The sequence below is a fragment of the Oncorhynchus kisutch genome, linkage group LG7 (assembly GCF_002021735.2).
Source record: "Oncorhynchus kisutch isolate 150728-3 linkage group LG7, Okis_V2, whole genome shotgun sequence".
NCBI lineage: Eukaryota > Metazoa > Chordata > Actinopteri > Salmoniformes > Salmonidae > Oncorhynchus > Oncorhynchus kisutch.
Genome location: NC_034180.2, coordinates 49,957,881 through 49,974,361, shown reverse-complemented (window position 1 = coordinate 49,974,361; position 16,481 = coordinate 49,957,881). Strand labels below are relative to the sequence as shown.

Below are 16,481 nucleotides of genomic sequence, written 5' to 3'. Positions count from 1 at the left end.
GGGCCTTACTCCTAATCTACAGATGAGGACAATTCCTTCGACCTTATTTTGCTTTGACATGCACTGTCAACTGTGGGACCTTATATAGACAGGTGTGCCTTTCCAAATCATGTTCAATCCATTTAACTTACCACAGGTGGACTCCAATCAAGTTGTAGAAACATGTCAAGGATGATCAATGGAAACAGGATGCACCAGATCAGAATTTTCGAGTCTCTTACCAAAGAATCTGAATACTTATGTAAATACGTTTTTTGTTGTTGTTATTAATAAATTAGCAAATCATCTCAAAAACCTGTTTTCACTTTGTTATTGTGTGTAGATTGATGAGGTAAATATTTAATTTAATCCATTGTTGAAGAAGGATGTAACGTAACAAAATGTGGGAAACGTCAAGGGGAGTGAAGTCTGAATACTTTCCTGGATGCATCTCCTTAATGCCAAACAGAGACGTATTGGACTCCATTTTTACAGTCGTTGGTATCACTTGACCTGGGATCAAACTCACAACCTTCCAATCTCAGGGCAGACGATTTAACCACAAGGCCACTGAATTGGGGAGCAGGGCCAGCCCTGTGTCGGAAGCAACATAGGTAGCTACCAAAAAAAACAAAAAAAACTTGGTGGCTCATCAGCAGTTTTCCTCTTTCCTCTTGTTATGTCAGTCACTGACAGTCACTCAATTAGCCCATGTCAGCTAAAATGTTTTGGATTGGTAAGTTAGTCTACGCAGCTATCTAAATCATGGCTGAATTACAGACCGGACGTGAAGGACATGTGCCCAGGGGCCCTGACCTCCAGGGGGCCTCCATTGATTTTGTTATTCATTCTCACTCTGCTATCATAATAACATGGCATAAGAGATAGCATCAGAAATGGCTAAATGTGTAGAATTGCAGATAATTAGATTTAAAACTACAAATGTTTCTCTCCGCCCCATGGCAAAATGTGTAGAAGTTTAGGAAATGAACATACCTTCTTAGGGCTAGGTCCCTTTCTTCTCCACTTCCTGTCTGAATAACGTGCCCAAAGTAAACTGCCTGAGGCCAGGATATGCATATAATTGGTACCATTGGAAAGAAAACACTGACGTTTGTAGAAATGTTAAAATAATGTAGGAGAATATGACACAATAGATATGGTAGGAGAAAATCCATAGAAAAACAAACCTGAACTTTTTTTATGAGAGACCATCCTCTTAGAAATGCAAGAAAAAGGTCATATACAAAATATGGCTTCCACAGGGTGTAAGCAGTCTATGTTCAAGGTTTCAGGCTTTTTACTTCAAAAATAGGATATTTAAGGGAAGATTTTCGGATTCCTTTCTCTGCAAGTTTAACGAGAGGCTTACTCAAATTGATGGCGCCAACTAAACTCACTTTTTGGGATATAAAGAAGGATTTTATCTAACAAAACAACGCTACATGTTATAGCTGGGACCCTTTGGATGACACTGTGCTGGTTCCAGCCTGTTGTTTCAATAGTGTGTCAGGAGGTCGGGTGCTGTGACAGTAAAAATAAGCGATTTGTTGTTGTACAATGTATGTGGGGGGGGTGGACTTCTACTTTATAACTCCTAATGAATGATGTTCAATAAATGTGTTATGGTGGTTGTTATGAATGATACTGCAGAAGTAAATGTGTTATGCCTGTTTGTTTAGGTGTAAAGGTGTAAAAACCCCTTCATCTAAAGTGTTACTCAACAAGCGTTATAATTTATAACGTATAATTGGTAGCAAAAAGCTATGTTGAAGCAATCTAAGTTAAGTCAGACTGCAGATGACAATGTTGGTTTGGTGTTTGTAGCTTAGACGGTTCAAGAGCAGTGGCGAATCCCCCCCCCCCCCCCAAAAAAAATGTACCATTGAAGCCTATGGAGCTTTTATGCAAATGCTTTAAATGGTTATAGTCAAAACGTATCGTATCATAGTATCAAAAAGCATTTTGAAAAACAATGTTTGACAAAATACACATACTCTACAAAACAAAAACAGAATAGAAAGTCAAGAGCCATAAAAAAAAAAGGACCACAAAATTATAGATTAACCAAATCAAATCAAATTTTATTGGTCACATACACATGGTTGGCAGATGTTAATGCGAGTGTAGCGAAATGCTTGTGCTTCTAGTTCCGACCATGTAGTAATATCTAACAAGTAATCTAACAATTTCACAACAACTACCTTATACACACAAGTGTAAAGGAATGAATAAGAATATGTACATATAAATATATGGATGAGCGACGGCCGAATGGCATAGGCAGGATGCAGTAGATGGTATAGAGTATATACATATGAGATGAGTAATGTAGGGTATGCAAACATTATATAAAGTGGCATTGTTTAAAGTGACTAGTGATACATCCAATGTTTTATTATTGAAGTGGCTAGAGATTGAGTCAGTATGTTGGCAGCAGCCACTCAATGTTAGTGATGGCTGTTTTAACAGTCTGATGGCCTTAGAAGCTATTTGTCAGTCTCTCGGTCCCAACTTTGATGCACCTGTACTGACCTTGCCTTCTGGATGATAGCGGGGTGAACAGACAGTGGCCCGGGTGGTTGTTGTCTTACAACAATAGCATAGCTAACAGCAGCATCAATCAATCAGCATTAATAAATACATACGGTACCACAATACAACATAGTAGAACCAGTAGCATCAAATATCGAATCAATAAACCCACAATAACAGACAATTACCATCATGAGATCACGAATACAAAAATTGGCATCCTTAGAAATCAGTCTACTGTACATAAATCAACATATGGTCCATCTCATAGATTCATCAAAGAATCTCTCTGCACAGCATCTTAACAGAATAAGACGGCCGCTGATGGTGCTTTGCGGCTGCACCTGGGTATGTTTGGCAGCATGAGTGAAGGGTGCTTTGTTGCGAAATAGGGATTCCACCACGACAACAGAGAAGAGAGTTGGCCCGAGAATTGAACCCTGAGGCACCCCCATAGAGACTACCAGAGGTCCGGACAACAGGCCCTCCGATTTGACACACTGAACTCTGTCTGAGAAGTAGTTGGTGAACCAGGCGAGGCAATCTTTTGAGAAACCAAGGCTGTTGAGTCTGCCGATAAGAATGTGGTGATTGACAGAGTCGAAGGCCTTGGCGGGGTGGTTGAAAAAGGCTGCACAGTATTGTCTTTAATCGATGGTGGTTACGATATCGTTTAGGACCTTGAGCATGGCTGAGGTGGATCCATGACCAGCTCGAAAACCAGATTGCAAAGCGGAGAAGGTACGGTGGGATTCAAAATGGCCGGTGATCTGCTTGTTAACTTGGCTTCCGAAGACCTTAGAAAGACAGGGCAGGATGGATATAGATCTGTAACAGTTTGGGTCTAGTGTCTCCCCCTCTGAAGACGGGGATGACCGTGGCAGCTTTCCAATTTTTGGGGTTCTCAGAGGATATGAAAGTGAGGTTGAACAGGCTAGTAATAGGGGTTGCAACAATTGCGGAAGATAATCTTAGAAAGAGAGGGTCCAGATTGTCTAGCCCAGCTGATTTGTAGGGGGTCCAAATTTTGCAACTCTTTCAGAACATCAGCTATCTGGATTTGGGTGAAGGAGAAATGGGGAGGCTTGGGCAAGTTCTCTCTTTTAATAAATATTTTTGGGATATATTAAAACCATGCGTCTTTTAAAGCTTGGTGTGTTATGCAAAGTGAATTTTAAACTGCATGAGTAAACAGATTTTTAACGTGCAGCTCAATGGCTGCGTTTAGTTAGGCAGCCAAATTCTGATATTTTTTCCCATTCATTTGTATTATGTTTCACTGAACACATCAAATGTGTGGCCGTCACAATTATCACAACAAACTTATGACTGTGTTTCTTTGATGGCTTTGGTGTCTACATGGCACAGGGTCACTGAAGAACCAACCCAAAGCCTAAACCCTGGGTAAAGAGGCTTAGTGAATTTGGCTTGGAACGTGTGCAGTAGAGTTGCTGTGTCTGAGGAGATGCTGTAGAAGGACAGAGTGCCAGCCGACCAGTCCAGATACACTCCTACTCTGTTGGAGCAGGGGACCGGTATGAAAGTACACTTGTTATTGTACAAGGCAGTGTACTTCTGATCAGAGCACAACATTCTCCAGGACTTGTCATTAAATCCAAACCCACAGTCTTTCCCCGCTCCTTTCCTGCTGATTTCTTTATACGTTACTGCTATATCAACCACATCCCCGCTCCACTCTGCCTCCCAGTAGCAGCGCCCAGTCAGACCTTCTCTACAAAGCACCTGTGTCCAGTCCATAAATCTGTCTGGGTGATCAGGATACAGCTGCTCTTCTATCTCCCATGTCACCTTTCTGTTGTCCTCAGACAGAGAGAGATGTCTGTATGTTGTGTTCGGGTCCAGTGTTAGCTCACATGCAACTACTGAGGCTAATCAAGGAAGAACAGAGTATGGAAAAGTCATTATGCAATGCGCTGTAAGTAACCAGAACAATCTTCTAAATATTAGTGAAGACGGACGACCGACTTCATCCGTAATAAAGCCTGATAAAAACTACATGAAAAAAAATGTGTTGTTCCTTCATACACTCTGCAGTGAAAAATGTGTTGTTCCTTCATACACTCTGCAGTGAAAAATGACTAATGGAATGAAGTCATGGTTGGCCGTCCTCCTTCACCAGTGTGCTGTTTTTTCATACTTTTTGGATACTTAGTAATATATATTTATATTCAAGATATTAAAGCAACATTTAACAGCAAATAACTTACATCTCTGAAACAGCAAAAACTCTTCACCGTTTATACTGTAAGAAAAGCACAAGGACATGAAGTGACTCTGAAAACCTTATTGTATATTGCACATTTATATATATTTGACAGATTAAAAAACAGAACTGTTTTACCTGACTGTTTCGGGATGATATTGAGGATCCTCCAGGGCAGCAGTGAGCAGCTCTACTCCTGGGTCTCCTAGATCTCCTGGGTCTCCTAGATCTCCTGGATCTCCTAGATCTCCTGGATCTCCTAGATCTTCTGGCTGACTGTAACTCAGGTCCAGTTCTCTCAGGTGTGATGAGTTTGAGCTGAGAGTTGAGGAACATTCTTCCAAGTTTTTCTTTGTGATGTTACATCAGTCCAGCCTAAAACAAAATAAATTTAAAAAAAGCTACATCTTAGTGGCTAATGTAAAGTGGAATTGTAATGTATTGGGGGCGGCCACTAACACTAGAGTTATCAGGAGGGAACTATTGTCACGACTTCCGCCGAAGTCAGTCCCTCTCCTTGTTCGAGCGGTGTTCGTCGGTCGACGTCACCGGGCTTCTAGCCATCGCCGATCGACCTTTCATTTTCCATTTGTTTTGTCTCTTTTTCCCACACACCTGGTATTCATTCCCTCATTACATGTCATGTATTTAACCCTCTGTTACCCCCATGTCTGTGTGTGTAATTGTTGATTGTCAGGTTGGCACTCTTCCGGCTGGTTTGCGCCGGGTTCTATTTTACACCCGTGCTTTTCGACAGCCTGTACTCTGTACCTTGTTATTTTGAACTTAGTGCTGCCTCACCTGTTCTGAGGGCTTTTGTTTTTGAGATGCGGTTGCGTTCTATTCTTATGATGTTGCCTCAGTAAAGTTGCCTTATCCACTCATCTCTGCTCTCCTGAGCCTGACTTTCATTGCACCAGCTACACCCACACCTTGACAACTATTTACAGAGATATTTGTTTTCTAAACAAATGGTTTCATATTCAGGACGATATATTTGACCGTTGCAATATAATTATTATTAAATGTTTTATATTATTAGACAGTAGTTTCCATATTATTTAATTGTTATTTTTATTAGACAGTAGCAGCCATATGTATTATTTAATTGTTAATATTATTAGACAGTAGCAGCCATATTTATTATTTAATTGTTAATATTATTAGACAGTAGTTGCCATATTGTTCTTGTTACTAAGTATTGTTTTGTTGTTTCCATTTGGACTCTTGAAAATGAGATGGTGCATCTCAAGAGATTTCATCCTGCAAAATGTCTAATAAATAAATAAAAAGTTTTTTTTAAAGTCAGTTCAAGCCCTCTGTTTTGATCATACATGAATTCACTTCATAAATCTGACCTGAAGGTTCATGTGCATGCAGCCTGAAATTAACATAATGACATGCCCAACATCACCAAGAATCCACTGTTGTATGTAGAGCAGAGAAGATATATAATGTACAGATGTTCACTTGTTCACCAGTAAAACTGACTGTACGCACATCTCAGAGCAGACGTGGGATTAATTCAAACACACCATATGATCACGTTGATATTGATAAATGTCCATTTTATGATCAGTCACGTTCATTTAATAAATGAGGGACAAAGTTAATATATGGTTGTAAAGTCAAGTTGCTAAATAATTCACCTCAGTGTCTCCAGTTTACATTGCAGACTCCCCAGTCCAGCAGACAGCAGCTCCACTCCTGAATCCTGCAGGTCATTGTCACTCAGATCCAGTTCTCTCAGGTTTGAGTTTGAGATGAGAACTGAGGCCAACTGTTCACAACATCTTTCTGTGAGTTTACATCTATTCAACCTAAAAGAAAACAAGTTGGACAGCACAAATTGAATCAAAATGCACCTGTATTTGCACAGTGTAACACCAGACCTCCCTGAATTTATATTGATTTCAAAAGCTTTCAAATAAATATTATAAATTAAGGAATTCAACAAGGTTCTGTTCTTCAACAATGCCAGTAATACTGACCTCAGTGTCTGTAGTTTACAGGTTGGACTGCCCAGTCCGGCAGAGAGCAGCTTCACTCCTGAATCCTGCAGGTCATTGTCACTCAGATCCAGTTCTCTCAGGTTTGAGTTTGAGATGAGAACTGAGGCCAACTGTTCACAACAGCTTTCTGTGAGTTGACAGCTATTCAACCTAAAATGAAACAAGTTGGACAGCACAAATTGGATAAGAATCATCCACTACTTAGATTCTACTCATGAAAGTAACAGGCCATTATCACACCCCTTTCTCAGGCATGAGGAATTCGAGCTAAGAACTGAGGCCAGTGCTTCACAACAATGCTCTGTGAGGTTACATCCACGTAGCCTATAATATAAATAAATTGTTGAAGTAAATACATTTAATACAGCATTTAGGCCTTGGTTTTCAATGTATTCCTCTTTTTTGACAGTGTGCGGATCTCCATCTCCCCCAGAATTATAATTGTAATACCTACACACCTGGTACAGACATGATTTGGTATAAAGGACATTTAAAGAGTGCAGACGTCCTCCTATCATGTCCAGGGAAATGGATAATGGGGTAGGATCATCTCATATTTAGGGGGTCTGCTAGTCTGTGAACAATTGTATTTGATTATTTGATTAGTTGGACATACTGCATAGCTCATTCCCCGACCATGGCTGACCTCTGACCCTACTCGAAGACATCAACCTCCCGACACCTTCGACTAATTTCTTTCCTCTTCTTTCCTTTTTTGACCCCACCCTTTCCCAGTCCCCTCCCACTCACAAGGTAGGCAATGTGAGTTAACCTCATCTTCACTACACTCTTAGAAAAAAAGGTTATTCTGCTGTTCCCATAGGAGAACCGTTTTTAGTTCCAGGTAGAACACTTTTGGTTCCATGTAGAACCCTTTCCACATTCCAATTCTCATTTACACAATAAAAACACATACACTGAAAAACAGACAGCACCACATACTGTACAACATCATCATGAGGTTGGAGAATGATCTTTCAGATACAGTACAAAGGCCCTACTGACTGGAATCATTTACCTGTCGAGATCAGGCATTAAAATCAACACAGTGAATTTAAGAAAACCCTTTTTCTAATGTTAAGAACTAACGGTTTGTGTTTTTAACTAATAAAAAAAACATCCCTATGTGAAGATACTTGTAAATATGTACAGTACCAGTCAAAAGTTTGGACACACCTACTCATTCAAGGGTTTTTCTATATTTTTACTATTTTCTAAATTGTAGAATAACAGTGAAGACATCAAACTAGGAAATAACACACACAGAATCAAGTAGTAATCAAAAAAGTATAATATATTTTAGAATTTAGATTCTTCAAAATAGCCACGCTTTGCCTTGATGACAGCTTTGCACACTCTTGGCATTCTCTCATCTAGCTTCACCTGGAATGCTTTTCCAACAGTCTTGAAGGAGTCCTCACATATGCTGATCACTTGTTGGCTGCTTTTCCTTCACTCTGCGGTCCAACTCATCCCAAACCATCTCAATTAGGTTGAGGTCAGGTCATCTGATGCAGCACTCCGTCACTCTTCTTCTTGGTCAAATTGCCCTTACACAGCCTGGAGGTGTGTTGGGTTATTGTCCTGTTGAAAAACAAATGATAGTCCCACTAAGCGCAAACCACTGCAGAATGCTGTGGTAGCCATGCTGGTTAAGTGTGCGATGAATTCTACATAAATCCCTGACAGTGTCACCAACAAAGCACCCCCACACCATCACACCTCCTCCATGCTTCATGGTGGGAACCACACATGCAGAGATCATCTGTTCGCCTCACAAAGACACAGCAGTTGAAACCAAAAATCTCCCATTTGGACTCATCAGACCAAAGGACAGATTTCCACCAGTCTAATCAAATCAAATCGTATTTGTTACATGTGCTGAATACAACAGGCGAAGGTAGACCTTACAGTTAAATAGGTAAAAAATTGATAAGTAAAAAAGATATGATAATAATTAAAGAGCAGCTGTAAAATAACAGTAGTGAGGTTATATACGAGGGTAAAGGTACAGAGTCAATGTGCGGGGCAACAGGTTAGAATGCAGTAATTCGAGGTAATATGTACATGTAGGTACAGTTAAAGTGAGTATGCATTGAAAATAACCAGAGAGTAGCAGCAGCATAGGCGGGGGGGGGGGGGGGGAGCAATGCAAATAGTCTGGGTAGCCATTTGATTAGCTGTTCAGGAGTCTTATGGTTTGGTGGTAGAAGCTGTTAAGCAGCCTTGGACCTAGACTTAGAGCTCCGGTACTGCTTGCCGTGCGGTAGCAGAGAGGACAGTCTATGATCTGTCTAAGACCAGGCTGGATGGAGTCTTTGACAATTTTTAGGGCATTCATCTGACACCACCTGGTATAAAGGTCCTGGATGGCAGGAAGCTTGGCACCAGTGATGTACTGGGCCATACGCACTATCTTCTGCAGTGCCTTGCGGTCGGAGGCCGAGCAGTTGCTATCCCAGGCAGTGATGCAACCAGTCATGCTCTCGATGGTGCGGCTGCATAACGTTTTGAGGATCTTTTAAAAAACATTTATTTGACCTGTATTTAACTAGGCAAGTCAGTTAAGAACAAATTCTTATTTTCAATGACGGCCTAGGAAAAGTGGGTTAACTGCCTGTTCAAGGGCAGAACGACAGATTTTGTACCTTCCGGTTACTAGTCCAACGCTGTAAACACTAGGCTACCCTGCCGCCGATCTGAGGAGCCATGCCAAATCTTTTCAGTCCCCTGAAAGGAATAGACTTGTCGTGCTGATAGCTTGTTGGTGATGTGGACACCAAGGAACTTTAATCTCTCAACCTGCTCTACTACAGCCCCGTCGATGAGAATGGGGGAGTGCTCAGTCCACCTTTTCCTGTAGTCCACAATCATCTCCTTTGTCTTGATCTCATTGAGGGAGAGGTTGTAATCCTGGTACCAAACGGCCAGGTCTCTGACCTCCTCCCTATAGTCTGTCTCATCGTTGTCGGTGATCAGGCCTACCACTGTTGTGTCGTCGGCAAACTTAATGATGGTGTTGGAGTCGGGCTTGGCCATGCAGTCATCGGTGAACAAGGAGTACAGGAGGGGACTGAGCACACAGCCCTGAGGGGCCCCCGTGTTGAGGATCAGCGTGGCAGATGTGTTGTGACCTACCCTTACCACCTGGGGGAGGCCCATCAGGAGGGCCAGGATCCAGTTTCAGAGGGAGGTGTTTAGTCCCAGGGTCCTTAGCTTAGTGATGGTGTTGAACGCTGAGCTGTCAGCAATGAACAGCATTCTCGCATAGGTGTACCTTTTGTCCAGGTAGGAAAGGGCAGTGTGGGGTGTTATAGAGATTTAATCATCAGTGGATGAGTTGGGGTGGTATGCAAATTGTAGTGGGTCTAGAGTTTCTGCGATAATGGTGTTGATGTGGCCTTGATCAGCCTTTCAAAGCACTTCATGGCTACATACATGTGTGCTACAGGTCAGTAGTCACTTAGGCAGGATACCTTTGTGTTCTTGGGCACAGGGACTATGGTGGTCTGCTTGAAACATGTTGGTATTACAGACTCAGTCAGGGTCAGGTTGAAAATGTCAGTGAAGACACTTGCCAGTTGGTCAGCGCATGCTCGGTGTAGACGTCCTGGTAATCCATCTGGCCCCGAGGCGTTGTGAATGTTGACCTGTTTAAATGTCTTAATCACATTGGCTACGGAGAGTGTGATCACAAATTTGTCCGGAACAGCTGATGCTCTCGTGCATGCTTCAGTGTTGCTTGCCTTGAAGCGAGCAACATATGCCATATTATAATTATTTAATTGTTTAAAAAATTTTTTGACAGTAGTTGCCATATTATTATTATGTCATTGTTAATGTTAACAATTTATGATCAGTCACATTCATTTAATAAATGAAGGCCAAAGTAAATATGGTTGTAAACTCAAGTGTTCCAATAATTCACCTCAGTGTCTCCAGTGTACATTTTTTTGTTTTTTGTATTTTTTTACCTTTATTTAACAAGGCAAGTCAGTTAAGAACAAATTCTTATTTTCAATGACGGCCTAGAAACAGTGGGTTAACTGCCTGTTCAAGGGCAGAACGACAGATTTTGTACCTTGTCAGCTCGGGGATTTGAACTTCCAACCTTTCGGTTACTAGTCCAATGCTCTAACCACTAGGCTACACTGCCGCCCACATTGCAGACTTCCCAGTCCAGCAGACAGCAGCTCCACTCCTGAATCCTGCAGGTCATTGTCACTCAGATCCAGCTCTCTCAGGTTTGAGTTTGAGATGAGAACTGAGGCCAACTGTTCACAACATGTCTCTGTGAGTTTACAGCTATTCAACCTAAAATGAAACAAGTTGGACAGCACAAATTGGATACGAATCATCCACTACTTAGATTCTACTCATGAAAGTAACTGGCCATTATCACTTCAGAGGCATAACAATAGACTCATTAACCACATTTCCATTCACAGTTTTCATGAGAGAAAAGTCATACAGTATAAAAAAATCATCATAACCGCTGTAATGGAAACAGGAAGCTTTGGTACTATTTTATAAATGCCAACAGATCATTTGTTCTCGTGCTATTTTACATATTTTGCCATGAGACTGAGAAAAAAAGTTGCTGTTTGAAAGACGGGACAATCAACATTTCTCTTAAGGCCTTAAAACACTTGTTGGAATATAATTTTTAAAACGCCTTTTATGGCGTCTGACAAAGTCGACATGAATCCAGTAATTTGCGTCTTATGTGTTTTCTTTTTTTCTACACAATTAAGTTGTTCCATTACATGGTATGATAGCTGATACTTTGGTCTATCAAAATATATTTAAAAAATATTGTTAATATTGATTGTTTAATTCTAACATTAGATGATTCAAATATGTAATAAAAAAACTCAACTTATATTATATTATTATATATATTTATTTTGTTTTATAGTACTATTAAATGCTTCAGGGTTAACCCTATTACAGGGGCTGAGTCACTGGCTTACTGGTGCTTTTCCATGCCGTGCCTAGGAGGGGTGCGTCACTTCAGTGGGTTGAGTCACTGACGTGATCTTCCTGTCTGGGTTGGCGCCTCCGCCTTGGGTTGTGCCGTGGCGGAGATCTTTGTGGGCTATACTCGGCCTTGTCTCAGGATGGTAAGTTGGTGGTTGAAGATATCCCTCTAGTGATATGGGGGCTGTGCTTTGGTAAAGTGGGTGGGGTTATATCCTGCCTGTTTGGCCCTGTCCGGGGGTATCATCCGATGGGGCCACAGTGTCTCCTGACCCCTCCTGTCTCAGCCTCCAGTATTTATGCTACAGTTGTTTATGTGTAGGGGGGCTAGGGTCAGTCTGTTATATCTGGAGTACTTCTCCTGTCTTATCCTGTGTCCTGTGTGAATGTAAGTATGCTCTCTCTAATTCTCTTTCTTTCTTTCTCTCTCTCAGAGGACCTGAGCGCTAGGACCATGCCTCAGGACTACCTGGCATGATGACTCCTTGCTGTCCTCAGTCCACCTGGCCGTGCTGCTGCTCCAGTTTCAACTGTTCTGCCTGCGGCTATGGAACCCTGACCTGTTCACTGGACGTGCTACCTGTCCCAGACCTGCTGTTTTCAACTCTCTAGACATAGCAGGAGCGGTAGAGATACTCTTAATGATCAGCTATGAAAAGCCAACTGACATTTACCCCTGAGGTGCTGACTTGTTGCACCCTCAACAACTACTGTGATTATTATTATTTGACCATGCTGGTCATTTATGAACATTTGAACATCTTGGCCATGTTCTGTTATAATCTCCACCCACCACAGCCAGAAAAGGACTGGTCCCCCCCTCATAGCCTAGGTTCCTCTCTAGGTTTCGTCCTAGGTTCTGGCCTTTCTAGGGAGTTTTTCCTAGCCACCGTGCTTCTACACCTGTATTGCTTGCTGTTTGGGGTTTTAGGCTGGGTTTCAGTACAGCACTTTGAGGTATCAGCTGATGTAAGAAGGGCTTTATAAATACATTTGATTTGATTAGAGTTAGCATTTTGACATGTTTTTCTAGATTTAGAACAGAATACAACATTTATAAAGCAAACACTATCTCTTAAGTCTAACACAGAAAATACTTCAATTGTTTATGTATATCTTGCAGAAGAGTGATTTTTGAAATAATTTAGCAGAAAATATTCTATATATTCAATAGACCAATAAAATCAATCTGAAGGTGGTTAGCCAGTGACGGAGTTGACAAAAAAGCAATAGTGTGATACGCAGGACTCGTAATCCACGAGTGGCAGTGGTTCAGATCCAACAAAGGTGCGTGCCTTATTGATCAAAGTCTCGTATTTGACGGATTTGATTGTTCAATGTTTACCTGCCTTACGACATGAAACTAACATAATCACACACCTTTACGTCGCGATATTTGGGTAGGAAAATCCACTTTATGATCATATCTGTACACCTTCATTTGATAAGGGCCAATGTAAATAACCTCACCTCAGTGTTTCCAGTTTACACTGCGGATTGCCGAGTCCGGCATACAGCAGCCCCACTCCCGAATCTTCCAGGTCATTGTCACTCAGGTCCAGTTGTCTCAGTTGTGAGGAGTTTGAGCTGAGAGCTGATGCCAACTCTTTACAGCATCTCTCTGTGAGTTTACATCTATTCAACCTGAATAGGACATCAATTGAAATTGAATCAACATAATGAACATTTTCAAACATAACTGCCAAAATATTAAGTCTAACACACCCAGCCAAGTTATGAAACCATTAGAAGTACTTACAGAGCTGTTCTGGAGGCTTTGACCACTGGCAGCAGCCTTAGAAGACCTTCCTCTGTTCTGGAGAATCTATTTAGGTCAAGAACATCCAGCTCCTCTTCTGAAGTCAGCAACACAAAGGCCAGAGTTGACCACTCTGTAAGTGACAATTTGGCTTCTGAGAGACTTCCTGAGTTCAAGTAGCTTTGCATCTCCCACACTAGATAGTGGTCATTCAGCTCATTCAGACAATGGAACAGATTGATGCATTTCTCTGGTGAGGGATTCTCCCTTATCTTCTCGTTGATGTATTTGACTGTTTCCACATTTGTCAGTGAGCTGCTCTCTGTTTGTGACAGTAGGCCTCGTAGGAGAGTCTGATTGGACTCAAGTGAAAGGCCCAGAAGAAAGCGGAGGAACAGATCCAGGTGTCCATTCTCGCTCTGTAAAGCTATATCTACTGCACTGTTGTAGAAGTCGATCGTAGATTTGTGTCCGATCGATGATTCCTGGTCCCTGAATGAAGATCTCTTTTTGACCAGTGGATTCTCTCTGCTTTGGTTGAATGTGAGAAACACATATAACGCAGCAAGAAACTCCTGGATGCTCAGATGCACAAAGCAGTAGACATTCTCCTGGTACAGCCCACACTCCTCTCTGAAGATCTGTGTGCACACTCCTGAGTACACGGATGCTTCTCTGACATCAATGCCACACTCCCTTAGGTCTTCCTCATAGAAGATCAGATTGCCTTTTTCCAGTTGTTTGAGGGCCAGTTTTCCCAGAGAGAGAATTATCGTTTTATCCCAGTGTGGATCTCGGTCATGGTCTTCAAGATACTTCTGAATCCCTTGTTTGGTCTGAAATACCAGGAAGTGTGTGTACATTTGAGTCTGATTCCTGGGCATCTCCCCACTCTCTGCCTGACACAACAGTCTCTCTAGAACAGTGGCCGTAATCCAACTGAAGACTGGTATGTGGCACATGATGTGGAGGCTCCTTGATGACTTAATGTGTGTGATGATTCTGCAGGCCAGGTTCTCATCACTGATTCTATTCTTGAAGTACTCCTCCTTCTGTGGGTCGTTGAAACCTTGTACCTCTGTCACCTGGTCAACACACTCTGGAGGAATCTGATTGGCTGCTGCTGGTCGGGATGTTATCCAGACAAGAGCAGAGGGGAGCAGATTCCCCTTGATAAGGTTTGTTAGCAGCACATCCACGGAGGTTGACTCTGTGACATCACAGCAGCTCTTGTTGTTCTTGAAGTCTAGAGGAAGTCGAAACTCATCCAGACCATCAAGAACAAACATAACTTTGTAGCTGTCAAAGTTGGAGATTCCAGATTCTCTAATCTCAATGAAATAGTGATCTATAAGTTCATTCAAACAGATTTTTTTATTTTTCATCAAATTCAGCTCCCGAAAAGGAAGTGGAAATATGAATTGGACATCCTGATTAGCTTTTCCTTCAGACCAGTCCAGAATGAACTTCTGCACAGAGACAGTTTTTCCAATGCCAGCAACTCCCTTTGTCAGCACAGTTTTGATAGGTTTGTCTTGTCCAGGTGAGGGTTTAAAGATGTCGTTACATTTGATTTTTGTCCCTTGTGCTGCTGATTTCCTGGAAGCTGTTTCAATCTGTCTCACCTCATGTTCGTTATTGACATCTCCGCTTCCACCCTCTGTGATGTAGAGCTCTGTGTAGATCTTATTGAGAAGTGTTGAGTGGCCTTGTTTAGCTATTCCCTCAAATATGCATTCATGTCTCTTCTTCAGGGTAGATTTGAGTTGATACACCAGATGAAGTTCATCTATTTGATGAAACAAGTATTATAAATAGCAAAATCATTAACTTTACAGATGTAGTTTGACAGATATTTCAATGTTCCCTGATAATTACTAAAAAGTGTAGTGTACAGCTCAATTTTTGGGGGAATGCAAATTACAAATACATTTTCCATAATCCTGAAACCATTCTTTTCACAGTAACATTTATAAATTTCAGCATCACTGGTCAAATAAATGTATTAGGAGGAATAACATGCAGTCCTAAGGACTCTCAACATTAGAAACACTGATATGAAGGATGATAACTCCTCATTTTGATTCGTTAGCTCTAGCAGTATAGAGGGTAATTAAAGGGATCTTCTACTCAAAACACAATCTCATATGATTTGTCCAATTACCTTGGCTATTTTTGGATAAGTATTTTTTTTCCACAGAGGTGGTTGAGCACAAAAGTGTACATCTGATTTATCAAAGTTTTCTATTTGACTGATCTGAGCGGAAACAAATTCACTGCATGAATACATTTTACATGATCATTTGCTTGCGTGCAAACTAACATTCACATAATTACAGATCCCTACATTGGCCAGATATGAGCAGAATATTCTGCTCCATACTTGCGAAATCCACTTCAGTTTGCAGAATTCTGGGTGAAAGTAGAGTAGAGCGCGAAAGTCAAGCAGCACCCAGGAGTCGGGACGAGAGAAAATATAGGAGAGGAGCCCTCGTCAGACTACAGTAATACAAGAGAGGAGCCCTCGTCAGACTACAGTAATGTAGGAGAGGAGCCCTCGTCAGACTACAGTAATGTCGGAGAGGAGCCCTCGTCAGACTACAGTAATATAGGAGAGGAGCCCTCGTCAGACTACAGTAATACAAGAGAGGAGCCCTCGTCAGACGACAGTAATACAAGAGAGGAGCCCTCGTCAGACTACAGTAATACAAGAGAGGAACCCTCGTCAGACTACAATAATACAAGAGAGGAGCCCTCGTCAGACTACAGTAATATAGGAGAGGAGCCCTCGTCAGACTACAGTAATACAAGAGAGGAGCCCTCGTCAGACGACAGTAATACAAGAGAGGAGCCCTCGTCAGACTACAGTAATGTAGGAGAGGAGCCCTCGTCAGACTACAGTAATGTAGGAGAGGAGCCCTCATCAGACTACAGTAATACAGGAGGAGCCCTCGTCAGACTACAGTAATGTAGGAGAGGAGCCCTCGTCAGA

At 41.7% G+C, this 16,481-nt stretch overlaps 1 protein-coding gene across 1 annotated transcript; it reads right to left on the bottom strand.

The window, feature by feature from the left end:
- Positions 1–3,655: 3,655 nt before the first annotated feature.
- On the bottom strand, positions 3,656–15,870 carry LOC109893822 (NACHT, LRR and PYD domains-containing protein 12-like). Its single transcript, XM_020487021.2, has 8 exons — positions 15,837–15,870; positions 13,490–15,278; positions 13,201–13,374; positions 6,730–6,900; positions 6,388–6,558; positions 4,877–5,056; positions 4,743–4,777; positions 3,656–4,403 (listed from the first exon to the last, which is right to left on the bottom strand). Exons 1-8 carry the CDS (start codon positions 15,868–15,870, stop codon positions 3,838–3,840), a joined length of 3,120 nt encoding a protein of 1,039 aa, XP_020342610.1. The 3' UTR covers positions 3,656–3,837.
- Between the last annotated feature and the right edge of the window lie 611 nt (positions 15,871–16,481).